The sequence below is a fragment of the Aedes aegypti genome, chromosome 1 (genome assembly GCF_002204515.2).
Source record: "Aedes aegypti strain LVP_AGWG chromosome 1, AaegL5.0 Primary Assembly, whole genome shotgun sequence".
NCBI lineage: Eukaryota > Metazoa > Arthropoda > Insecta > Diptera > Culicidae > Aedes > Aedes aegypti.
Window position 1 is genome coordinate 141,993,793 of NC_035107.1, and position 27,833 is coordinate 142,021,625.

Consider the following 27,833-nt stretch of genomic DNA (forward strand, 5'->3'; position numbering starts at 1 on the left):
GCCAATCTTGCAATCTTGCCGACATCGCAGTTGTAGTTTCCGCCGATGTATTTCTCGATTACCTGCAGGGAGGACCCGTTCGAATCGTCTAGGGTTGCGATGGCGGCCACAACCATCTCATTCTCCTGTGGACTGCTTCCTCTTCTTCTTTTTTTGCGGCGGCAGCGGTGATGGCTTTGGTTTCGGGCGGCATCTACTCTCGGTCGTTCGACGGTCAGTTTGATTTAAGCGAAGCAAGACAAATAGGAGGGGGGGGGGTCCTTCGCTATCGATGTCTGTGCCTGAGATGCACGCCTAGTCAGAGCAAGCCGATCTGTTGCCTGCTGAAATGCGATTCAAGCGGAGAGTGAAAAGCAAATGACGTCAACTTTCCTCTAGCACCCCTATTTATAGATTTGCTTGAAATCTACGTTCTCTTTTAAAACAATTATTAAACTATTTGGATAGGTATGTGGGATTCAGTAAGTAAACGACATGAACCTTAGATGCCTTGTCTTTCGATTGAGATGCTAATCAAGGAATTTCGTTAAGCCAGCATAAAGTTATAAACGTTTAAAATATTTCATGCCAACGTAACGCTCTTAGTTTTGAAATTTCAATTTCACTCCTGTATAGAGAAGAAAGACGTAGTCCTACGTCAAAAATACGCACTAAAATAAATTTCATTTTGTATTTTGTTTCATATCATGCAACGGCTCAAAATTTGTTATTTTATATCCTGAACTTCATGGCCATGATGCCATGGACCAATATGAGATTATGGTTACATCCGGATACCCCAGAATCGGTTTCGGAAGGGCCTAAGTGGGACACATTTATAAGCAAGTCCACTCATATCGTTCGACGGCACAATTTTCATGATTTTTAATTTTAAACACCATAGCTATAATAATCTTGGGCCAATACAAGTTTCTGTCCACATCTGGATATCCCGAAATCAGTTCCAGAAGGGCCTTAGTGGGACACCGGTGGTTACTGGGTATCCGAAATGGCCAGAATCAATGAGAAACCATGTAAGTTGACTTTCTAGCAGATTTTCACTCGTAGAAAGTACACAATGAATAATTATCTTGAAAAATCTACGTGAACCCAGTGTTGGTATACTCACACTCAAATATCAATCATTGAGTTCGCCCGAGAGAGTAAACTCATTTGAGATCTGCTTCGCAAAACTCACGCATGAGATTTTGATTAAAAATCATTCGCTCACGCTTACACTGACAAAAATGATTCGATCATAAAACTCATCAAAAATCTGTCAAAGCCTAATGTTATTGTTTCTAGCAGAAAAACAAAGAATATGTGCTTTGCGTTCAAACACTGTGGAAGTACAAGCCAATGAGTTAAACGGATGAGCCAACTCATGCATGATTTTTTGGCTGTTGAGTTGCATGAGTTACAACTCAAGCGTGAAAAATCTCATGCATGAGAAATGAGAATTTGAGATTTTCGCAACGCTGCGTGAACCATCACTTCCGGAACGAAACCCATTTTAATCCGGAATAACTCCGGCCAATCTCATTTTTTCTGGAACATAATCAATCTTGAAGAGTACACACTTAGAAAATATCACCGACTCCGGTAATTTTTTTACCGAAATAAAAACCGCTGAGCGCTCAGTAATGCTTTCGGTAAAGTTAAGAACTACCGAACAATCTGTAAATCGAATCGACATGCAGCTGTCAAAAATTACAAAATGTTCGTGAATCATTACCGATCGAATTGTGAAATAAATTACCGAACACATTGTTCGTAACAGCAGGCAGTCGGAATAGATTAGGGTGATCGAAAAAAATAAAATAAAATAAAGTTCATGTTATTGAAAAGAAAATAAATCGATTTATTTTGTGTTGTTTATTATTTTTGGGTATCGTTTGGACATGTTTGAATAATTCATGACTTTTAAAATATTATCAGGTTGCAGCAATGCAAAGCCATTTAGTTGAGTGAGTGCAGGAATTTTGCTCCGGTGGTACTCAATGTTTCCGTTTGGCATATTGCTCCGTTGATAAACAGATAGAACTGTTTGTCTGTCGGTGAAGGCGGGACATTGAATACCATAAGCGACATCACTAGCAACTCAAACGCGCACTTCACGTCCAGCGCTACAGGAATAATCCAGTCATGCCACTTAAGGAAACAATCTTGGCTCATTTGCAGCTGCTCCCCCCTTACGTACAAAACCGGTGCCACCGATTCTGTCATGGGTGGGTCATCTTCCATCTAAAATATAAACATTTTTTTTTACATTTTGCTTAGATACTTATTCACTTACTTTACCTTAATCCATTCAACGATACCAGATAGTGGGTTTTCCTTTCTGGAATTGTCTTGCTTCCTTTTGGATCCTCTGGATGGATTTTTCAATCGGATGATTGACAGCGCTCGAATAAAATCTGAAATGTAATACACCTAAAATATATGTTCCTAAAAAGTCAAAACGACAAATTTACCTGCTTTGATTTCCTTGTAGAGATGACTATTCTGCTTCAAAATGTTTGCTTCGATTTGTTCCCAATTATGACAGAAAGATGCGGCTGAGGGCTTCATCTTGTGGTAATCGATGGAGATCTGTAGACGGAATAAACAATAATTGTATGATAAATCTCGTATTCACTAGCATTTGTACGTAACTTTATTTTATACCAAATGACTATTTTTTCTTTTTTGGTAACTATATAAATCTGAACTACTATCTGAATGAAAACGACATGTTTAGGGCGCTTAAGGCAAAGCTCAATGCTGAAACACTATTGAACTGCACCTTTTTTAATTAATCCACTTCTCTTAACCGAATTAATGTTCTACTTTAAAACTAATTCTGTGATTTTTTTCCGTGTATAGTAGCGTCGCGACGCTGAAATATGCAAAAATCAGATAGAGCAAACAGCGCAAACAGCAATCAAAATCTGGGCAAACATTAGAAAAGAGCATATCGACATTGGTAAATAATGGCTTTTCAAAACACTGTTGAGTGCAATTCAAATTGAATGAAGGCGACAAGGTGCATGTTTGATTGCTCTTTCTCATATCATAAAGCTAGACAGTTATGCAATCTTGCATCCTGATGTAAAAAGTTCAATCAAACATGCATCTTATCACCTTTATTAACAGAAGAGGATCTATGATGAGAAATAGATTATATTACTTATGCCCTTATTCTAGCATACACTCGATATAAAATGTCAAAAAAACATAAACATAAAACCATAAAGATCTGATGAAGTTTTCATTTGATAGTAGTGCTAGATAAACATAATGTTTGATATGTTGCATTTGAAAAAAAAAAAACTTACCAGCTCTCCGTTGTATGCTGAGAATACAGGAAAATCCATCAAGTATTCAGTGAACCTGTTTTCCAGACGAAAAGCCTGCCGGTTGTTGAATGTAGCAGTCCACAATTCAACTACACGGGATTTGGTTGCTTGATTCGGTACGATAAATTTCAATTCTTGAATCTGGAATTGCCCAATGGAAATAATGAGTAATGTGTCATCTGTTAACATTTCAGGCTTACCAGAGGTTCAATGTCCGCGGTGCAAGGTTGGGCAATCAGTAAAGCATTCTCCGCCAGAGAATTAGGATCGATCCGGCGCCGTTTGATTACTCTTTCACCGGATTTCCTCGCCAAGTATTCCATTCGGTAGTGAATCCGACCAGCATGACGATTTAGTCCGCGTGCATGTGCATGGAACCACAGAGCCTGAGGAACATAAATAATGCTTATTAAGTGATGCTTCACCAAAAATTTTAAAATATTACCTGTGGTGTGTCGCAGCTTGAAGCTCCGAGGATGGGATAGGATTCCACCAGTGACAGAGCAAGCTGGTTTTTATGAAACGTTGTTGGACGACTATGAAACCGTAAGTTTGAAAAGAAAATTAATGTGTTAAAGAAAATATAGAATTTACATAAAACTTCTTCGTTTATGGATTACTCACCAGCCGAAGAGTGATTTGAGACAGTTGCAGATCAGATTGTTGATGCGCTTGAAATCTGTTTCTGTCACGTGTGTTGCTTCTCGAAGCAACGACTGTATTACTGCACCTTCTGCGGTTCTTTCAAAAATACGATCGATGTGAATTACCTGTTGAAAATTGTAAGTCAACTCTACGATGTAAAAATTTCGAGTAATATCAAAAACTCATGTACCTCAGATATTTCTTTGATTTTTTTTCTAAGGTTTCATAATGGTTAAAATATATTCTGCTGGAAAAAAAACCCGACAAAATGTTTTCAAATTTTCAGGGTGTAAAAATTTTGTCAGGACACCGATCCTCTTTGAAAAAAATCTGAGGTACATGCAACTTCGATAATATGTAATCTGAATCTTCACACCGTGTGCCCCTATTTGCATAACTGTCCCATATATAAGAAAATCCCAATTATGGGACAATTATGCGAATATGGATAGGTGGATACCCAAGTAACCACAAGCATTATAACATTGCACGTATTCTACTGCATATCAATAACATTGATGTAACATTGCCTTTATTCGACATATTTCAAGAGCTGTCAAGCAATATAGCATTAACTCTACATTACAAATGTATCAATGCACTAATATCACTTTATAAATTGCACTGCTGCACTAATGTTACTTTATAAATTGCTTCATTGCTTTATCGTTGTTTTTGCATTAGTGCAACTGTAAAAGGGCCCTTTTCCACTTTTAAACTACTTTAATGGTAGGCTTACGGCAATGCAGCTACATTATATATGCAATGATATAATGCTCCATGGTTACTTGGGTAGTTTATCTAATTGTGGAATAGCAATGTAGTAACTTACTTTCTTGAGGTTAATGCCTTCATATGGGTTGTTCGGGTCAATCAGCGCTTCAACTTGATAAACTTCTTCAGATGAATCGTTTCCTTCCTCAATGATTTCTTCGTAAGCGTTATCAGCTGTTTCATCGTTGAACTCAGCTTGTAACTTCTCAATTAGTTTGATCATCTTTGTTGTCAAATTCATTCTGGTAAAGTCTCGTTCATTTAATGCCAGGAATGTTGGCATATCGTCGATTTCTTCTTTTTCTGAAAATTATTAGATTAAATTATGTATCTTCATTTAATTAAATAAAACATAAACCGTAATGGTACCTAATAATCCTGATTATAGAATCGCCGGGAAATATACTTTTTTTGGTCGTCTACTACTGACCAAAACGAAAAGGTCGTGTGAACAAAGCAATCTTCAATTGGCAGCAAATCATCATCGGTTGTTGTTTGAACTTCGTAGGCTTGAAGAAATTCATCGTACCAAATGGTCGTACATTTTCGGATCAAAATGTATATTTGATTTCGTACCACAACCAGCTCTTGAATAATTCCATAGGTAGGAAACATATAATTCGAGTGCTTTTTCAGCGCTATAATAAGGTTTGGTCGAAGTTGGATACCGTTGATGACAATCGATTTCGGCCGCAATACTATTTCACAAGTTTCATCGAGCAATGTGTTACTAAGGCATTCTTGGCGGTTAACCAACTTTGCAGATTCGTAGTTAATCTTATCGCAGAAAGGATTATCGAGAATGTTGATGATCATTCTAAAGCATTGTCTTTTGCCAAGGCTTGAGCATATATTTTTAAAATTTTTGCAAGTGGCTGCTTGGTTTTTTCCAATTTTGTTGGTCTGTTCAAATTGCATGCAATTGTATTGCTTCATTGATCCACTTTTTCTTATACAATTGGCATAGTGTCTCAAATGGTGAAGTTTATTTATTTTTCGATCGAATTTGGAGAAAAATATTTGTTCGAAAAAATCGATATGCTCCTCGAGTTGGTAGATCATTTGTTCTGACACCACTGGGGACATAATTATACGAACAATATTGATGAGATGTCCGATGAGTTTCATGTATTCGCATTCTTCTGGAACATATTGACGAATCAAGAATGGAAGTACGCGCAGTAGAAGAAGTATTTGTGCAGAAGTCTGTCTGATTTTATGTAATGAGGGACGTGAGAGCATATCTTCTGTAAAATTTGGAGATGGCTTGTTGCAACGATCGTTGTAACCGTAGCTGAAGGTGTTGATACTATTATTCAGTAATTTTGCCGTAATCTTTCTTTCCTTTTGTTTGTAATAATGGGACAATACTAACTGAATCGTTAATGGCACAATACCCTCTGCTAGGTCATGCATTCCATCCAGTGCAAAGTTTTCAGTTACATGGAAATATTGTAAATCGTTGAAAGGTGTGCCTGTACTTTTAAGTCCACATTCTTTTGGAGCAATGGATCCTTGCTGAACCAATGTAAGATTATTTGTATACCAATCCTTGTCTCTTACAGGATGCTCTTCAAACGGGTCTGAGTGAAACTGTTTTCTTGAAATTTGGCATATTCTGCAAAAATAACTTGCACTTGGGCTAAGATATCCGAACACATCATGTACTGCCAACGAGTCGCCACAGAAAATCGTCAGAACTGCTCTCAAGATATATTTTTCCGTACCATAATGTACCTCTATTCCGTTTTCTAGCGCTTTGAGATCAGTAATAAGCGGTTCCAAGATTCTAGAATATCCATTCTTCTTTACATCAATTGTTGTACAATAAAGCAAAGGAAAAACAGTTCTTGTGGAACTATTCCACTTATCCGGAATGTTTTGTATCTTAAAACTGAAGTTTGAAACTTTATTGATCCCGGCTCTTGAGCTTAGAGCATTACCAAGCTCAACCTCATCTTCATAGATACTGATACGGATACAATTAGGGAAATTTCGGAAATATTCTTTTGTTTTAAACGTCTCTCCAGTTTTGAAAGTACTGAACTCTGTGACACATGGCGTGTTCTCAGATTGCTCATTTTCCAGCAGTAGACGATTCTGTGGATTACGGAATATCAGTTTCAGTGTTTCAATTATGCTGATGTAAGATGCCGTTTCGTTTACCAAAATTTTCTTAGGTATAGAATTGATGTGCCGGACATCTTCTCGGCGGTTTAACAAAATATCTTTAGATGTTGGAGTTTTCACAGACAGTTTTTCGAGAAACCTAGACTGCTTTTGAAAAGTGTTAACTTGATCAAATAATTTGCCCACGCGAAACAAATTGCGGAACGAAGTAATTTGATCTGATACTAATGGAATTCCTTGAGACTTGAGAAATTCCAAGGCAGCTGATTCTAGGTACTCCGTGACATTGTTTACAACAGATTCACACATTTTTGTAAATTCTGTTATTTTTGTTAGTGGTAGACCAACATCGTAGGTTATCCTGCAGATACTAAGATTAATCATCTTTTTGATTTCGTCAAGGGTCAATTTTGAATCCAAATTCTCCAATCGTTCCGTAAATGCTTCTTCCGGAGCTTGATCGGGAAGATCCGAAGGAAAAGCAGGTTGCTGTGTATCGCTTTCATTCTGAGGTTGCTGATAACTTCCGGCAGGGTGTTTTTCTAAAATATGTCTTTTGAGTGTGTAAAAACTTCCATAGCGAGAGCCACAATGTTTGAAAGTGCAATCAAAAAACGCATGAGAAGGAAGAATTTCATTTTTCCGAATATGCTCGTTGATGTGACGTTGCAATCCGGAAACGTAATTTGGCACTTGTACGCCACAACGAAAACATTTTATCCCGTCCTAAAAATAAGCTTTTTAATAGAAATCCTCAGGTCATACTTACGGAAAAGAAGTACCAGACGCTCATCCTGCTGCTGCAGTTTCTGAAGAACAGTATCCATGGCCACAATCCCAAAAGGTTGAACAGTACCGGATGCAAAACGGTCGTGTCGACTAGCACTTCAAAACAAATATGGCGTTCTCAGTACCGTTTACCGTTTGTTCGGTAAAGCGATGTAGCACTATGAACTGATGTACGGTAAAAAATTACAGTCTACGGTGAAACTAAATGATTACAGTTGTTTTCGGTGAATAAAACGACGATTTCGGTAAAATTTGACAAACATGTTTTTGATTTTTTTATTTATTTACGGTTTTTCGGTAATTCTCGTTTTGAATACCGAAATTTCGGTTTAATATGTTTTTACAGTATGTTTTCGGTAATAAAATTTACCGAACAACGAGATACAATCTAAGTGTGTATGTGTTTTGTTTGAGATCAAAAGATCCAAAATCGGTCTATAACTGACAAAATTATGATTTTTAAAGATTATTGTTAAGGAAAAGTCAGTCAGACTTTGAGGGTTTGAGAGTTAATCAATTTATATTCAAATTTGTCTATGTCCTAGACTGCCCATAAAAGCATAACTGTCCCATATGGATTTTCGAGCTAACACATTTTTTGATCGCATCATTCATGTTTTAGTATATACTTTACTATGCATATAAAAATAAACATACTCTGTTTGAAAATTTTGTGGAAAAATACGAAGCTAGTGTAGTCCCATATTGAAAAATAAAGGCATAACAGTCTCTATATGAACTTTCAACCCCAATAGCAACCATAAAAGGCGAAAAACATTCAAGTCTATATTTTTTTCTGAAAGATATAAGCAAAATGAGTTATCTATGCGTTTGTGCGAAATGAATATGGCAAGTAGAAATATACTAGAAAATTATGAACTTTTATATGAGGAGACAAACTTCAAACTTCGAGCTCTATTTTCTCAATGCCTACTTTTTCCATATGGGACAGTTATGCCTTTATGGGCAGTAGAACTAAATTTTTGAAAAAAAAAATGAGATTTATACAGCACAGTATTGACTATTTGCAAAATAGACTGAAAGTTCATTCTTGTACGTTCCGACAACCTAGTGGCCTCCTTTGTAGTTTGTAAACAGAATGAGCACGATATAGCGAAATTACTCCACATTGTGGTAAAAATGAGCTGTTATTATGCTATCCATCTTTCAATGAGCTAAGATTTATGTTTTGTGATTTATATTGATTTCTCGCAATTTACAGGTGCAAAAAATTTGAAAAAAAAAAAACACTGCTCAGAAAACGCAGCCATGTGGAAACATAATTAAACAACTTTTGGAAAAATTCAAAAGCCCAATTATCAAACAAAGTTCATGATGACGCAATTTTGTATAATTATGAATGCTTAAAGGAATCTTGACACATTTCAAAAAACATATAAAAACCTTTCATTTCAACTAGTTGATTTTTTTTTTAGGAAAGAGAAGCAACGCCCTCTTACCTACGCCCATGGGTTAGAGAAAACATGAAAAGAGTTTCCAGCTCTTGGCGATTCTTTCATGTCTCGTACACTTTTCCACGATTTTAAACCCATGCTTTTTCGGGATGTATGGTGTGGTATGGCATTCAGAGAATATGTGAGCTGAGGACTAAACGACAGTGCACTATCCGTTCATGAAGAGTTTCCTCCTGTTCATGTGAACTAAATTGCTATGGCTCTGTTGCCCTCATGCTGACATCAATGAAAAGAAGAAGCATAAAAGCGAAGAATAGACGTACCTGCATATAGTGACCGGTGGCCAGAGAGAACTTTGCTCCAAAGGAGTATTTTTTAACCTCGTCAAACCACTTTCGAATGCGCCCGGGAAAATCGCTGTCCCGGTCGTCGTCCAGAGAGGCACTACTCCAGATAAGAGCCAGGTTCTGCCCCATCGTGAAACGCCCTGTAGGTGGGGAAGACAATGAGATATGAGTGTCAGCTTTCAATATTGAGCACTTCCAGCTCAAAACGCAAATTACCTTCTGATGAATGAATGAAATTTAGAGTGTGTATTGAGGCATCTTCAGCAGAGTTACATCATAATTAGTGTATCCGGCCATACAATTTGTAATCTGCTGAAGATGGCACTCATTACCTGATATGACATTTTTCGTAAAAAAATTACTTAATTTTCTTAACGACGTTATGGGAAAAGCCTATCGAGAAGAATTTAATAGAATGGACCGTTTTTCAGTTATAGTTTTTTTAGTTATTTATGCATGGCCTGGTTTAAAATATGCGTTAAGAATATTTAGATTTTTTTGATAGAAAATGTCACTTTGTTTGAATATGGTATTTTTACGGTCCGAAAATGCCATTTTTACTTGCGTTTTGAGCTGGAAATGATCTATTTGGGAATAAAACACTGGAAATCATTTTTTGTTTGAATTTTCCTCACTACAATATTAAATCACCCACTCATCAAACAATTATGTCCCAAATTCAATCGCGGTCAAACTTACCTAATTTCTTCTTTGGATCGTGCTTGAATATACATTGGTCAGCCCAATCCTGCGCTTTCCTCGCTAGCTCGTCGTCCCATTGCTGAGAAAAAAAAATGCAAAAAAAAAACCAAATGAATGAAACCGAGCGAAAATTTTCAACCCCAGCTAAATTTCGTTATCGCCGGAACCCCATCTTGTGAAGATGAAAATTAAAAGTGCCTGCCGGGCTCCAGCGCGGTGCTTCTTACCATTTCCAGCATATTCTCTGCGCCCGGTTGTCCAGGTATAAGCCCTTGTGCGACCGCTTGGCGCAATTTGTTGTGCTCTTCCAATATATCATACTTATCGGTCGGACCCAGGCCAGATTCTGCAAGGAAGAATGCGAGAACGGGAGAGAAGCGGGTTGAAGAAATATGAAAACTGTAATTGCCGTAATTAAAAATCAAGTTTAAGTTGGTGGGAATACACCGCATGTGGAGTTGCCTGATCCTGGTTGACCTTCAAGCTACTTTTTCACTTTTCATTTGCAGGTGTGATTTTTTTTGCGCGTGGACTGTGTGGGTGTTGATCATAATTATGTAATACGCAAGTAAGTTATAAAATTGACATGTGATTGCAAATCGTTTTCTTGTGCTTATGGTGAATTTTTATATTGAAAAAGTTTTAATATATTATATTGCTAATAATTGAAAGAGAATCGGTATCGACGCATGAACAGGTGGAGGAGAAAGATTTCCAGAAACTACTTCCCCCTCCCAGACTCATGATATTAAATACGGAATTAAAACATAATTTGATCCAAATTCCATGGCATTAGCTTCGACATGTAGAACAATATTTTCCGTTTTTAAAATTGAATTTACAATGACACGAATGCACCAGTGTGGTGTAAAGTGTCAATAATAAATAAAAATAGAATATTAAAACTGAAAAACTTATAGCGTTGAAGTTTTGCTGAATTGCTGTTTTTTTTTATTTAATTCCTTTATCAGTATCATTACATTCATTTGCTATGGGCTGGAAAATGGTGAGCAGACAATTTGGAAGAGGCGTTCAATCGAATACATTTCATCGAGTATACCAAATTAGACATAAAGACGTTAGACATACGGACGATAGACACAAGGATGCATAATGGACGTTTGGCATACATACATTAGGCATAACGGATGTTAGGCACAACATACGTTAGACATAATGGACTTTTGCCATAAAATAACTTGCGTGTGTGCTATTTGAAACTGGTTTTAGATCAGAAATTGTTCGGTACCGTAATTCGGGGTGTAGTTGATCAGCGGGGAGAAGTTGATCATTCCTGTACCCACATGTTTAGACTGTTATAAAATCTATGACCCGATTTCAACTATCACAATTTCTGAGTTGTGGCATTACCTGATAGCTACTCTTGATTTTCATAAATTCGGTTTGGCATTCAAGGTAATTATTTCATGGAAAAACAGATTTTATATGAAATGTTTGATGTACTGTTACAGGGTTCTTCTCCAAAAAATCGACTATTTCCACGGCTATACAAAGCTACAATTTTAATAAACTGTTTCATACATTCCAGATATGTTCTGTGTACCCAGTTTTGAATTCGTATTGAGGATACAAATTCTTTTATTAGAGAAAAAATAATCTTTTTGCAAGAGGATTGCTTATTTTAAAGAAAATTGCCTACCTTTAGGCGTTTGATGTGGTGTAATCTGTAATTCACAACTTTCAATTAAAAAATTAACCGATTTATCAATAAGTTGTAAGATTTTTGAGTCTGATTCAGATTTAGAGACCCCAAATTTAGTGAATAGCATACTTATTTATTTAAGGAAACCTATCGCAGTAGTTGATCAACTTCACCCCGGAATCAAAAACACCACATTTTGATATCCAAAAAATGTTTTTGTTATTATGATAATAATTCGTCATAATTTCGTTTATATAATTCGTTGAACATTCAACCAGTACAGGTTTTAAAAATATTTGGATAATAATACATGCATCCCGCTAGGAATTATAGCACAGAATCGCTCAAAAGTGATCAACTTCCCCCCAGTTGACGGTACCATTTACAAATCCATAATGCTAATGATGGTGACCTTAAGATTTAACAGCTCATAGAAAATAATGCTCTTGGGGCCCAGATAGCCGTAGCGGTAAACGCGCAGCTATTCAGCAAGACCAAGCTGAGGGTCGTGGGTTCGAATCCCACCGGTCGAGGATCTTTTCGGGTTGGAAATTTTCTCGATTTCCCAGGGCATAGAGTATCTTCGTACCTGTCACACGAAAATACGCATGCAAAAATGGTCATTGGCATAGTAAGCTCTCAGTTAATAACTGTGGAAGTGCTCATAAGAACACTTAGCTGAGAAGCAGGCTTTGTCCCAGTGGGGACGTAACGCCAGAAAGAAGAAGAAGAAAATAATGCAAAATTCATACAAAAAGCGTTACGAGGGGGTTGGTTAGTTTGCCATAAATGACATTTTCAGCGTTATGGAACTTGAGATGAACTTAATATCGCAACATATGGAACAAAATTGTTATTATGGTCATTGTTATCATTCTAAAATCAATCCAATATTTTTTGTAAGTATACATTTACAGTATGGCCCATCAAAAAATGCGAAAAACATCATATCATGTTTTATGGTAGTATTTACATAGAAAATGTAAATGAAACATAAAATTAATTGTATTGTTCAATCTATTAAGACTTAGTTTTTCGCTTTGGACATGGTTTTTATCTGTTACTTTCACCTTACCAGAGAGGAATTGGAAGCATACCTTCAAATTTTATCATGCGGACGTCGAGTTCAATATCTGTGTGATGAAAGCTTCTAAAACATCAACGATGGCGTGAGATTCTTCACAGGTCTTGTCTCCAGCAAACGCCCATATCAAATGATAGAATCGATTCATACCTGGGTAATTGGAGACTTAAACATATTTTCGAAAAAACGGCTCATTTTGGAGAGCTTTGATTGAACCTTCATATAAGTGAGATAAGCGGCTCCGTTTTGCTCAAAACCTATGAGCTAGTATTGATATAAGCTGTCTCTAACCGAAGGAACAAATTTTATCCTCAAAAATCTGTTATAGGCCTCCGTATTTATTTTTTATTCGACTTTAACAAAAAATAAAGGCATATCAAACCTACAAGGCGCAAATGCCCTCATAACTATGACCCTGGCAAAATATTTCATTGTGATCATGAAGAACACGTTCTCTAAGAACTCATCCATCCTTTGATACCAAACAAACTAAAATTTTCAACAATGAAGTGGGTTTTTTAAGATGGAAAGTTTATCACCAGAGTACACGACAATCAGACGGTGTTTCTAGCGTTGGGCAGAAAAACCCTTTGAACTTATTTGCTTTATTACATTATTTAGGGCAGTAAGAAAAATATGACAAAAATTGTCCTGGATAGCGAAGTTGTGTCAGAATATACTACAATAATCAGAAATTATATTCACTATCAAAAACAATGAAAATAACGCCTGTGGATGCTATATTCACGTTCAAACAATTTTCGCATTTTTTTATGGGCCATACTGTATATTTGCGATGTGCAATCAGTTTGCTTGCGTTATTTTTTTCTAGTCATTGTTTATTTTAGAGAGTATATAGAAATTGCCCAAGGTTACGTGGGTTTCCAACGGCTTCACAGAAAATCAAATCGACATCATCTGCATCAGCTGTGACGACATAGCGGCCGACCATCTTCCTCTCGTCGGCAAGGGGTCATGCACAAATTACGTCACGCTCCGAGGGGGGAGGGGGTCAAGCCAAGCGTGACAAGTCTTACAAAAATTTCGGAGGACTCATACAAAAAACGTGACAAAGGGGGGGGGGGAGAGGGTCAAAAAAGTTGAAATTAAGCGTGACATAATTTGTGTACCATCCCCAAGATCCAACTGCGTATCGCGCGGATCCGTCGTCAGGAGGAGGAAATTGGGCGACGATTCAACACACGCCGACTGAAAGATGTCGCAATAAAGATGTCCTTCGTCGAAGACCTGAGGACTCGCGCTGCAGACAATCCCGAAGGTGGCAACGGGGAAGAACAATTGACCGCCATCAAGAATGTCTTCATCGCTACCGGTGAAAATAATTTGGGTGAATGTGCACCCAGAGAAAACAGTCGATCACTGATGACACCTGGAAGATAGTGACGGACTGAGCAGGTTCCGTGGAGCAGTGGAATATGCGTTCGTGGGAAATCGGTAACGTGGAAATCAAACGTGAAACAAGAGTTAAATGCGGAATACGAAAAAATGGACTTTATTAAGATGATATTGAGTTACAAAGTTGAGAACACGTCTTCACGCGGTAACTTCCAGTTCAGAATAATTCCTTTTCTACACACCCAACGGATGGGCGCCAGTCTAGCAGTGGAGAGTTTACGAGCGTTGCGCGATGCGAAGCTCTCCACGCTCTTCCTCAAGGCACAGTAGCTAAGGATTCACTACTGTAGGCCATGCGCTTCACAGAAGTGCATGTGCTTGGTCGGACACTGTCTTTCAAGGACACGGACACGGACACGGACTTTCTGTCGGACAGTACAAGAGTTGGACGATCTTCTCGCTACACAGTTGCTGAACGAACTTCTGCCTAGTATCGATGTGTTTCGATTAACGGCTTGACCTTTCACACTTGATGAAAGACAAGTTTATGCTCTCGAATCATCTTCGGCTGCGTTTGAGGTTGATCAAGATCGCTGAGCAATTTCTTAACCAGACGGCCTCTTGGCAGGGCTCACCCAAGGCCACGTACTCGGCCTCCATGGACGAGAGTGTGACACTTCCTTGTTTGCGGCTTTTCCACGAAATTTCCGCACCACCGAAGAAAAACACTATTCCAGAAGTCGATTGCCGGTCATTTGGGTCATCACCAAACACTAGATAATAACCGCTGGTCTGCTTCAAATAACGGAACGTACGCTTTGCGGCGGTCCAGTCGCGCTGAGTTGGATTTCAAAAATGCCTGCCAAGAATGGCAGCGGCGTTAGCGATGTCTGGACGAGCTACAACAGCTAGGTAAAACAGGCATTCGATACTGGGTGGCATCTTCCAAAGCTTCACTGGTTTCCTCGGATTTTAGGTAGCCTAAATCCATTGGTGATCGCGCACCTTTAGCATCCTTCATTCCATGACTGTTGATTAGTTTTTCAATTTACTGTTGCAAACGAATCGTGAATACTGCTTGCTTTCTTTTTGTCTCCATTCCTAGGAAGTGGCACACAGGTCCCAGCAACGTTAACACAAATTCCGCTTTCAAACTGTCGAATATCTTTGCGATTGCCTTCTCCGACGCTGACGCTAGCAATAAGTCATCGTCGTAAACCAATAGGTACGCCTCGCAGTCACCTCCACGGACATAAAGACAGAGATCAACCGTGGAAGCCTTAAACCCAAGCTTCGATAGGACTCCGTTAAGCCGCCGGCTCCAGCCCCTTGCTGATTGCCGGAGGCCATAGATCCATCGTCTCAATCTGCAGACTAAAGGCTGTTGACCCATCTTCGCGAATCCTGAGGGTGTAAAGATAAAGATTTCCTCGTCAAGTTAACTGCAGATAGGCGGCTTAAAGGTGAAGATGAATCTAAGCCAAAGTTCAAATTTTCAAGAGCACGGATCTGGAGAACCAAACATCCGTTTGAGCTGAAAACCTTATCGATTGGTCACCACCAGCTAGTGACCAATCGATTAAGGTTCTCCAGACCCGTGCTCTTGAAAATTTGAACTTTGGCTTCGATTCATTTTCACCTTAATATCGAAATGGTGGACATGGAAACTCATGTTAGCAGCAACAGCAAGGAACGCACGCAGTGATACATGGCTTGACACTGGCGCGTACACGCCACTGAAGTCAACTCCTTCACGCTGGGTATAGCCCTGGGCTACTCTGGTCTTGTGTTTCATTGGTTCTCCTCTCTCATTGCACTTCAGTTTGAAGATCCACTTGGATCCCATAATCTTATTCCTGCTGGCATGGTGACTAGCTCCCAAGTCCCATTACGCTTGTGGGCATTTAGCTCCTCCTCCATGGCGCTGCGCCATTGTGGATCCTTCATGGCTTCTCCGTGGTTGCTAGGAAGCACAGGACGCTCGTTCAATCACACTTCTCAACAGGTAGTCTTCAAAACGCTGCGGTTGTACACCACGGGTTGACCGTCTTGAATGATGAACGACTTCCTGATCACCATCTACAGATTCAGCATCTTTGTAAAGAGAATCATCTTTCAGCGGATCACGGTCTTTCAAAGATTCACCCTGCGGAACGAATTCTCGGTCATCATGTACGTTTCCCAACTTCATGAAGCGAACATCTCTGCTGACGATTACTGTGTTTGTGTCACGGTCCAGGAACCGGTACACTTTGTGCTCCATGAAGTACCCGACGAACACCAACTTCCGTGCCTTGCTGTCCATCTTCACACACTTCACTGCCTGAACGGGCACATACGCTTCTCTTCTTCTTTCTGGCATTACGTGTCTACTGGGACAGAGCCTGCTTCTCAGATTAGTGTTCTTATGAGCACTTCCACAGTTATTAACTGAGAGCTTACTGTGCCAATGATCATTTTTGCATGCGTATATCGTGTGGCAGGTACGAAGATACTCTATGCCCTGGGATGTCGAGAAAATTTCCAACCCGAAAAGATCCTCAACCGGTAGGATTCGAACCCACGACCCTCAGCTTGGTCTTGCTGAATAGCTGCGTGTTTACCGCTACGGCTATCTGGGCCCATACGCCTTGCTGCCATAAAGCCGCAGGTGCAGGGATGAGAAATGTACTGTAGCAAACATTTACCACCTCGACATTCACATTTTTCTACACGACCATCAAAATCCGAAGCAAACCATGACCATTCAAAACAAAAAAATGTCACGGCTCTTCAAAACTGTAATGTTCTTCTTCGCAACGTTTTTTTCAAACCCGAATGCAAAATGACTCGAGCACAATGGTGTCACGATTTTTTCCGGTTTTCGGGATTTTGCATTTTTGCTCGATAAAGGCAGCATGAAATTAAACTTGTTTATATGTATCGCAACGGAATGATTGTGCTCTTGCTGTTAACGCTAATAGATATCAATTTGTTGAAAACACAAGTGAAATATTAGCGATTGAATTATTTTACATTTTTTCCAATCATTCACCTCGAGATGGCTGCCCGAAAACGGTCATAGTGGAGAGACAAAAACAGTCAAGCAGTGTGTGAACCGTTGGCAGCGCATCACCTGATGGTATTGATGCTGCTTCTGCTTTGTGTTTTGGTTGACTGGCAGAATCGATGAACTGTGGCAAATTGTGATCACAGTTCTCAAGCCTGCGCAGGTGTGACAGATCTGGCTTCCGTCCCCACCACAACTCGTAAGGCGTCTTTCCGATTGATCTGGACAGCAGCCGATTATGGAGATAGGTGGCTGTCAACACTGCCTCTACCCAGTAGTGCTTCTCTAATCCGGCGTCGATCAGCATACAGGTGACCATCCCGGTGATCGCTCTATTCTTCCGCTCAGCCACGCCGTTTTGCTGAGGAGAATAGAGAGTTGTGAACTGCGGTTTTTTTTCCCTCTTCGCGGTAAAACTTCCGCAGCTTCTTGTTATCGAATTCTCCTCCTCCGAGCACGGTACGGCGGGCTTGCGGCCGAAGATATTCTCTGCCCAACAGACGTCGTCTTTCAAGTTGTCTGCAGTCTCAGATTTATGCTTGAGCAGGTACGTTAAGGAGAAGAGACTGTAGTCATCGATAACGTGCATAACGTAGTGGTTGCCGCTCGGTATCTTATTCTTCATGGGACCGCATAGATCCGTATGCACGATGTCCAAAACACGTTTCGATTTCCGCTTGACGACCTCCGGAAACGGCGCTCTTGCTGACATCCCCTCTAAACAAGTTTCGCAAATAATTTTCGATCCACAGTCACTTATTTTTATTTCATGGCATACGCTCGATGGTGACCCAATCGAGGTGGCCTAATCGGCAATGCCACTGATGCTGGCAGTTCTTCCGATGCTGACTCTCGGTTGCCTTCATTGCTGCACCAACTATGCAATCTGCAACTGTACAATCCTTCGCTGCGGGATCCAGCTACTGATCTTGCAATCTTCTTTTCCGAAACACCCACTCATGTTCTTTTGCACTAGCTTACTAACCGAAACGAGGCTAGTCGCAACCCGGTACGAATTTTATCTCGTACATATCGATCCGAAGGATATTCTTGCACTCATCGTACCCGTAAAGCACTCAGCGGCCTTCAACGAGTATTTGCGTCTTCTGTCCGTCGGCCATCGTAATCCAGCCGCCCGCGAACTCGTTCGGTTCCGAGAAATACGCTCTGTCACTCGTCATATGGACACTTGTCCCACTATCGATGAGCACGGGCATCACCGCTAATCGTAAACGCGACGTGCTTCACTTCACTGTTTGTCGTTTTGGCTTTACCCAACGTATTTTGACAGCTACTAAAGGTACGCTGCATTTTTGTTTGTCTTACACGAAAATACTCACACAGATAAAATAGTTATGAAAAACCGTCAGATTTGTACTGAAATCGGAATATATATTCAATTTATTCGATTGGCTTGTTTGGGGGTATCAAGTTTTTTACAAATCATGATTCTACGTTAAAAATTGAGCCAGAATCCAAAGTTTTATAAGTTTTCGTGCCCTGGAACTATTTTTAAAACACATTTGAAGTTAGTGTGGAAATCGTTTTTGAATCATTGCTCGGCAAATGTTAGTACGGGACGAGCTGTCATTATATAAACTGAAATATCATTGAGTCTACAGATTTAAATCTTCATTAATCATTTATAACAATTAAATATTATTAACAAAATAAAGATATTGAAGCGCTATCAAATTATATTTTACTTAGAAAAATGTACTTTTTCGGTCAAGCAACGAAAACTTTTTCAGTGCCAGTTTTCACCTGTTTGGAACTAGAAAAGTGCTTAAATTTCACCATCAAAATGTCGTGTCATGTTCTGACAAGCCGGAGCAAATTATATTCGAAGAAACCCTAAAACAGAACTATGTGAACCGGTTACGTTCCATAGTTTCTCAACGATCAATGTGCAGAGAAACCGATGGCTAACATTTTTGGGCTTAAACTTGCAAACGAATACCACAAATCTTTTCGTTTGTTCCAAGCCGAGAATCAGATAGCAGGAGCATAGCGGAAGAAAATAAAGAATATCCTGATGTAAGTTTTGAACAAGTATCGAAAGTTAAATTACACTGAACAAAAAAACAAGAAGATGCACCTTGTGTTATATATTATATTATACCTATCTAAAATATCGAAAAGGTCTATCGAAAATCTTCCGAAAACACTGTTGTAAAGCTTGAAACTTTTCAGTATACTTTACTCAAAACCGATCTAAATGTCACTCTCATTCCTTGGTAATTTGGGCCCCTCATGTGATCTAGACATTCGGTCAAATTTCCCAAATTATATCAGATTCAATTCCTACATTCCGTACAATAAGGCCTTTCTATGTACATATAGTAAATATATTTTTGTATATAAAATAAAAACAACTTGCACGACTAGTTATTTCTGAGGGAGGTAATATGTTGTGATGAGAAAAATGAAAAATACTCCTCATAAATAGGATAAATGCATTAAATGACCTCCCAATAGGATACGTATCAAATTATTCTGCTGAAATATCAATATATTGTTATCCTAAATACCTAAATTTACTTAAATTGCATTAAAATATAACAAATGCCATACAAATCCGGAAAAAGTTCATAACTATCTACTAATACTAATGCACAGTCGTGAATAGCATACCTTCTATAGCTGTCAATATACTTAGGGCTTTACCGGCTAGCAGTGGAGAGTTTACGAGGGGCTGCGCGATGCGAAGCTAGGTGCATTGCCTCTCCACAGATAGAGGAGCGGAGAAATGCTAAAGCTGCGATCGAGTGAATGAACACTCGTGGAGCCAAAGATCCAGCAATACTCGGCTCTAGAAAAGGAAATGAAACGCTCATGCAGAAGGGACAAAAGAACGTGGGCAGATTCTCTAGTCGATGAAGGCGAGAAAGCCGTAGCAGCCGCCGATAATCGCCTCCTCTACGGTATTTCACGTCACCTTAGGAACTGTTGCCCGTAAAAGATACGTCTGAATAGTGGACAGCTGCTTATCGACCCAGCTGACCAACTGAAACCAACTTCTCGGCACGATTTGCCAAGGGCTCGATGCATTACTCGTGTCAACGACAAAATTAACCCTTATCCGCTCAGCAAATGGAAAAACGTTCAATATGCTGCATTCGGCCTTTTTTACTGGGATGCTTTCGTGTTCGGCTCCAATATTATCGTATGAATGTCTTGTTTTTTTTTAGGACAAACGAAAGTTCTGGAAATGTCAACCGGTCCAGCATTATTCAGGTGGATTACTAGGCCAAAAAAATGACTAACATCCATTTCGTCAAAATTTACCCAACTAATTGGTGCTACACAAAACAACATGTTTGTTTAAAGTTTCGAGTATGTAGGGTAAATAACTATTTGGGCACTTCCGTTACTAACTTTGGCATTGGGATTTTTTCTCGACTGAATTGTCTGAAACTTCGCAATACGAAGTATTGCAGCGTTTAAATACAACGCATATTGTGACTAGTTATAAGTAGCGTTTAAGAAATCTCCCTGCCGCAGTTAATTAAAAGTGTCAAGAAGAGGATTCAGCCCACCATGGCATGTAAGAACTAAATTAGACAATTGGACCAGATTTAATCTTTGATAATGTTTCGTTTTTTTTTTGTCAAACCTCCTCGAAACCGGTTCTTGAAAAGAAAAAACGAAACATTTATTTATATTTCGATTTCTGTGTGTGTGATTCTTCTTCTTCTTTTTCTTCTTCTATCTGGCATTACGTTCCCACTGGAACAGAGCCTGCTTCTCAGCTTAGTGTTCTTAAGAGCACTTCCACAGTTATTAACTGAGAGCTTACTGTGCCAATGACCATTTTTGCATGCGTATTTCGTGTGGCAGGTACGAAGATACTTGATGCCCTGGGAAGTCGAGAAAATTTCCAACCCGAAAAGATCCTCGACCGGTGGGATTCAAACCCACGACCCTCAGCTTGGTCTTGCTGATTAGCTGCGCGTTTACCGCTACGGCTAACTGGGCCCGTGTTTGATTAGGTCAGTTCAAAAAAGGCCCAGAATAGTCCTAGGTGAAAGCGTGGTGTACCTATTGGAAAGAACGATAAGCAATAAAAAGAAGGTAATATATTGTCATTTTCGACTAAACACATATTGTCAAAGATGAAGAGGTTGATGAACTCGAAAGAACCGCCATTTTAACAAAAAAGAGTGTTCGATCTCGCATCGCAGTTGGCGTCTCCCGTAACAACGCTACAGTAAAGCAGCAGCCTACTGCCATTCATCGATTGTTTAACCGTTTCTCGTAACAGCCCAAAGCAAGCTATCGGGCATCGTGATGTAATGCTGTGACGCATCATTCTTTTCACTTCATTGTAACGTATGTAAAGTGTACAGCACAATTCATATCATTATTCCGTACTACGAGTCAGAGCTATAAAAGCCCCACTCGACACAGCATCATCATCACTTGTAAAATTGTATCTATTGCTTGTACCATTGGTGTGGAACAAAATTTAGATTCTCGCACCAGTCCACTTTTTGGATTGCATTTAGGTCCAATAACAACTGTGCAAAATTTCAGCTCGATCGAAGAAACTATATTTTAGCGCCAGCCGTTCAAAGTTTTTATGGGATTTACTATGGGAAAACTTACTTTTACAAAGAAAAATCGCCAGAGGTCGCCCATTGTCTTCTATAAAAATTCTGAACACAGACCTCGATAGGTATTTTTACAATGAAGAATATTGCCGAAGACCGCGAAACAATCCGACACTTGTGAAGGACAATGGGCGATCTCTGGCGATTTTTGTAAAAATAAGTTTTCCCATAGTAAATCCAATACAAACTTTGAACGGCTGGCGCTTAAATACAGTTTCTCCGATCGAGCTGAAATTTTGCACAGTTATTATGGGACCTAAATGCAATCCAAAAAGTGAACTGGAGCGAGAATCTAAATTTTTCATATAACCGTGTCCCAGGCTACTGTACCATATCGTTCGTTCCCCACCGAGCGGGCACGCTGCCCCTCGGTGGTAATAAATTAGAAATAATTCAAAAGTAGTGCATTTGAGTCGTTCTTCGTCCATCAAGTAAAAATTATCACAACGTAGGGAAAGACATCCTGGCCGCAACAAAGAGTTCATATCAAATAACCAGTTCGTTTACCACTCTGACCACCGAAAACTTTTCGGGGAAACGGGGTATTTGGAGAACTGACATTCGGAAAATGGCACTCGGAGACCCGACATTCGGGAAACGACATTCGGAAAAAAGTAGCACAACCGTTGAATCTGAAAACAATGGACTATAAGGGAACATATTGTTAAGCTCAAATAAAAAATATAGTTTGTAGTTTTTACAAAAATCAGGGGTGGCACACTTGCCCCAAATTCCGCTACGAAATACTTTTTCTTTCACTTCTGGGCTTCCGAACGGTGGTCAATCGTTCCTCGAACCGCTTAGGTAATCACTCGCGACACCGTGGAATTCGCGATTCCCAACGTTTTAGCGATGAAACGATGCGAGAGATCCTTGTTCTCTTGATGAATGCGGAAGATTGTATAACGCACGAGCTGTTCTTTCGACTCCATTTCCGCGAGCTTTGATTACTTTAAAACTTGCAGGATGTAAATAATGCACTATGAACTAAATCCACCCACATTTTCATTGAATTCTACCCAACGGTTAAAAAGTTAGAGCAATATCATGGTATGGCAATTTCATCGTGGACACCCTTTATGCCATGATTTTGATCACCGTACATTCTGGGACACCCTATAATTTTTTTCATGGCAAGAGCGAGATCGCAATTTTGAAGTAGAATATTGTGAGAAGCACCATTGACTGTGAACATGTGTTCTGGCCATATTCCCCAGGCTTTGTGGAAGGCTGATTGTCAATCTGAATATCTCTTGAACCCTACTAAGAATCAAACCTAACCATGTTCTATAGCCATTCACTCTGCTGTTAAACTTTGTAAGGCTCCATCTACTAAAATGCTAGATTGGAACAAGATTTCTCTCTCAAGTGCACCACTTGTTCCCTGCGGGCAAACGCGAAGCCTTGGCTCGGAGTAAAATATTATGCATCCCTTAAAAGTGTAAAACTTTACACGAGCAATTTCACTCAGACACCACTGCTGTTAAGGCTTCTAATTAGCAATATTTTCACGCCACATTTCACCATTGGAGTAGTGGATACTAGCTAGCAGCCGGTCAGTCCTGCCCGGGCAAGTCCATGAAGATAGAGTAATTTAAAGGAAAGGGGAAAAAAGTGAAACCTTTGAAAAAAGTGCTGCTTTTCCATCGCAAAACTACGTAGCTAGGTACCGGAGCGAAGAAGACGCCATAGTGTCACAGTTGCGCACGAAGGAAGACCATTTTGCCGGCCATGCTACACCGTAAAGTTGATTTTAAAAATTATCATTAAAAATGTAAATTCAGCTTCTTAATATTCTTCCTTTCCCCGCAGTGGTTCCCGGCAATAAATTAGTTCAGGAAAGTTAACTGTGCACTAGGCTGGCCAACAGTAGTGTGGTGGTGGTCCATAAACTGTGCCCGCCTGGACTTTGGACTTTGCCGTGCCTTTGGTGGCGAGATAAAATTTATGTAGTGCCGAGAAAAGCACCCGGAAAAGATTATCAGACACTAACTGAATGCAGCAATGCCTACAAAGGATGGCAGGTTCAGATAAGGATATGTAGACACTTCCAGCTTTACGAAAGATGATGACCATCATAGTGTAGAAGGCGAAGTAGTTAAAAGAACGTTTTAACAGGTGTTCAATAAAAAATAATCTTATAGAAAAAAAATATCAACGAATTCAGTATTTTTTTATTAAAAACATCATGTTTATTCTTCAAAAATAAAAAATAAACTTCTATGAATATTGGAGAAGAGTCCCTGATCAGCTGCTTGTATAAGAAATCAATGATACATTAGTGGAAATTATATTGATTAATAATTGTGCAATTTCCACCGCCCTAACGATAGAATGTGCACCATCCGAATTTTCTGATAAAAAAAAACGAAACTTTTTTAATAAATGAATTTTATCCACACCTACTGCATGCAATCGCTGACTTCGTGAGCTTGTAGTTAATATTTTTATAGCCTTCACATGCCTCGATCATGAACGTGAGGGAGTGAAGTTTTTCCTTTTTTGGAACGGCACTCTTACAGTCGAAGAATTTAATAAAGTTTTTTTTCTGCGCATCATTCTTTCACACCGGATTAGACAGATTCCAAGATGGACAGCATTCGCCAGGCAAGTTTTTATCCTTTCATCCTGGAGCAACTGGTAATTAAAATTTATTATACTCACTCAATAGGACCCCTCCATTAAGACACGTCTGGGTGCTTTTTCCGAACAAGTTGCAGAATAAGATGACCGCCGCCAAAATGCTGAGCGTGCTTCGAGTCTTATCATTGCGTGATGCCATCATTTTCCCTTAATATTTTCCTCCTTTTCACTTTCTAATTGATGACTTTGGAAACTTTCTCTCCACGCCTTCCAGGGTGCCACAGATGTTGATGTTACTGTTTTGAATTTTTCCTTCCCTTTACGTTTTTTTTTTGTTCCGTCCGAGGGATGTTGTTGGGTGGCTGAGAAATTTTTCGGTGATGAAAGGTTGTCAGCAGCTAGAGTCAATTAAACCCAAAAGTTTTGAAAAATTTGGTTTCCGTGATCTGAAACGAGAAATGAAAGTAGATAGACAGGGCTTAGGATATGGCTTATGGTGGGAGAAATAATTGATCTTTAATTAAAATTGTGTTTTAAATCTTTGTAATTCGCATGATACTTTCAACCAGTGATTTGCAATGTATTTTAGATTTCAATGAAATAACTTGCAAATGCAAGTTAAACAATGTCTTCTTCTTCTTGGCATTTCGAACCCATTGGGACAGAGCCTGCTTCTCAGCTTAGGGTTCTTATGTGCATTTCCACAGTTATTAACTGAGAGCTTTCTTTGCCAAAGTTACCATTTTCGCATTCGTATATCGTGTGGCAGGTACGATGATATTCTATGCCCATGGAAATCAAGAAAATGTCCACCACGAAAAGATCCTGGATCGACCGGGAAGCGAACCCAGACATCTTCAGCATGGCTTTGCTTTGTAGTCGCGGACTCTAGCCACTCGGCTAAGGAAGGCCCATTTTGACTAGGGTCTTATGCCTATTATTGTGGTAGTATGCCAGCAGTCGGTGTGGATGTATTTTCAAAATTTCATATAACTTACCCTGAACATCCTTTCAAACTTTTAAGGTGCTCAGCATATTACATTTTATACGTAGTTTATTGAAAAAATGCATCTATTGTGCAGAAGCTCGTTTTCGTTGCCGAAAATTCAATAAAAACAAACAGGTATTTTCAGCTTGATTTTTTATATATTTCTTGTGGGGCAATGATGGGACAAAAGAAACGGAGATTTAAAAAAAGTTGTCGTTTTCCTTTATTTTTTATGAAATTTATTGATTTATTTACTTCATCTTCGACCAACTAGGCCGCACAGACTGTTTCAAAACGTATCAATCATTATTATTTTGAAACAACGCGATATTTTTTAGGCGTTTTTTTTTTGAACAAAGCTGTTTTTACGCGGGACCTTGACCGACGTATTGCATGAGCATTGCAGTAGCTACCCTGTTTTACATACTGTGGTATTCTAGGAATACCACAATAATAGGCTTATTACCCTTAATCTGACACACTTGATAAAAAAAACGTCTTTATGTATGCGTTAGTGTTGCTGTACTGAATAACCGCAGTGTAATAAGAAAATTTCGCCGAAAAAGACCGACGAAATCATCATCAAAATAAATAAAAAGTGGTGATGATCCTGAGATAACAATCATTCGAAAACAATCAAAAACTACCCAATCGGATCAAAATATGATAAAAACGACGCGACGATGCCACACTGGGGCAGAAATAAAAAAATCGCGGAAACAACCTGTAGTTTTTCGGAATGAAGAGATAGACGTTTGGTGTCTTCAGCGAAAATGATCCTTTCAATAAGGCCGATGTTTTGAGATAAAGTCATATTTTTTAGTGTGATTCGCATAAATGACTGAAATGCCTTTTCGGTCAAATGACAGTTTAGGTGTATGGTTTCTTCGCAAAGTTGATCATAACTTTTTGCTGAAAATAATTGCTGAAGACGTCAAATTTCCAAGGCCTACTATTTTTGAAATATAGACATTTATGTGCTAAAACCCGAAATATTTGGGTTTTGCTTGCAATTTTTCAATTAAAATACCATATACACTCCTGTGCAAAAGTTTGGGTTCACCCCCTCGAAAACATACAAAAGTGTTCTGTCCATATCTCTGTGATTACATGTCCAATTGAAACTCTTTAAGTCGCATTCGTAAGGCAAAGAGTTATTTTTACTTCGTATGTGTTTTTCTAAATGCATTTTTTGAATTTTGTATACTAAATTTTTACTTAAAATTGTGACATTTTTCAAAAAACACACTGAAAAATTATATCTAATTTCCTTAGCAATGGATCGACCAACATTTTAAATCAAAAAGTCATTAGAATCGTAATTTTATATTCTTTGAAGAGACCCCACGTAATTTTGGAGGAAAAATATGAAAACTATTCAAAATCAATGATCATGAGTCAGTCAAGTCATCGTGCAAAAGTTTGGGATCACCCCTCAGTATGATGCAAATCGTGCAAAAGTTTGGGTTCACTTGAGCTGCACGCACACCATTTTTGTTAATATCTCTGCCATTTTTCAACCGATTTTAATAGTTTGAAGCTTTTCCGAGCGCAAATAATGGCGTGTTCATGATTGGTCGTAGATTTCACAGATTTTTCGAGTTTTAAGTAAGTTCAGGTGAACGCAAACTTTGGCACGATACACCATACTGAGGGGTGAACCCAAACTTTTGCACGATGACTTGAATGACTGTATCATTCATTTTGAATAGTTTTCATATTTTTCCGCAAAAATTTCGTGACTCTTCAAAGAATATAAGATTACGATTCTAATGACACCTTGTTTAAAAATTTTGGTCGATCCAATGCTGAGGAAATCAGCTATGTTTTTTTGAAAAATGTATCAACTTTAAGTAAAAATGTGATACACAAAGTTTAAAGAATGTTTTTGGAAAAATTCTTACGAAGTAAGAATAACCCTTTGCCTTTCGAATGCGGCTTAGAGAGTTTCAATTGGACATGTAATCACAGAGATATGGACTGAACACTTTTGTATATTTTTTAAGGGGGTGAACCCAAACTTATGCACGGGAGTGTATCGCCTATGACTACATCGTTAATTAAAACAAAGCAGGTCTGGTGAAAATTTGATGGTAAAAACAAAATTTTGTTGGATTTTTTTAAGAAAAAAATTCAAAAATCGGGTATATTGCGTATAGGCCATTCTTGCGATCGGGCAAGTCCGGGCAGGTGTTTTCATCGCCATCCACTTACAAAAGGTCAAAGCATTGATATCTAATTTTTCCAAGGATATGATATTTCATATATTTCTGCTATGTGATCTGAAAGTATGCTAAGCCTAAAAAAATTCTCAAAATCTTTTTACATGACAATTTAATAGTTTTACAATATAAACAAAATTTCAACATAATCATTAA

General features: G+C 38.9%; 2 protein-coding genes across 2 annotated transcripts in view; both read right to left on the reverse strand.

Moving 5' to 3' along the window:
- The window catches only part of LOC5575868 (cysteine-rich secretory protein LCCL domain-containing 1), a 59,080-nt gene that overhangs the window by 13,841 nt on the left and 17,406 nt on the right, over nt 1-27,833 (reverse strand). Inside the window, exons 2-5 of the mRNA XM_021849061.1 lie at nt 24,549-24,913; nt 10,347-10,465; nt 10,117-10,198; nt 9,394-9,557 (exon numbers count right to left, since the gene is read on the reverse strand). Coding sequence (XP_021704753.1) covers nt 9,394-9,557; nt 10,117-10,198; nt 10,347-10,465; nt 24,549-24,669 — 486 coding nt within the window. The 5' untranslated portion in view covers nt 24,670-24,913. The remainder of the gene's footprint in view (nt 1-9,393; nt 9,558-10,116; nt 10,199-10,346; nt 10,466-24,548; nt 24,914-27,833) is intronic.
- Nucleotides 1,910-3,420, reverse strand: LOC110677752. The gene is made up of 4 exons (XM_021849071.1): nt 3,297-3,420; nt 2,454-2,571; nt 2,281-2,396; nt 1,910-2,223 (listed from the first exon to the last, which is right to left on the reverse strand). Exons 1-4 carry the CDS (start codon nt 3,333-3,335, stop codon nt 1,939-1,941), a joined length of 558 nt encoding a protein of 185 aa, XP_021704763.1. The 5' UTR covers nt 3,336-3,420; the 3' UTR covers nt 1,910-1,938.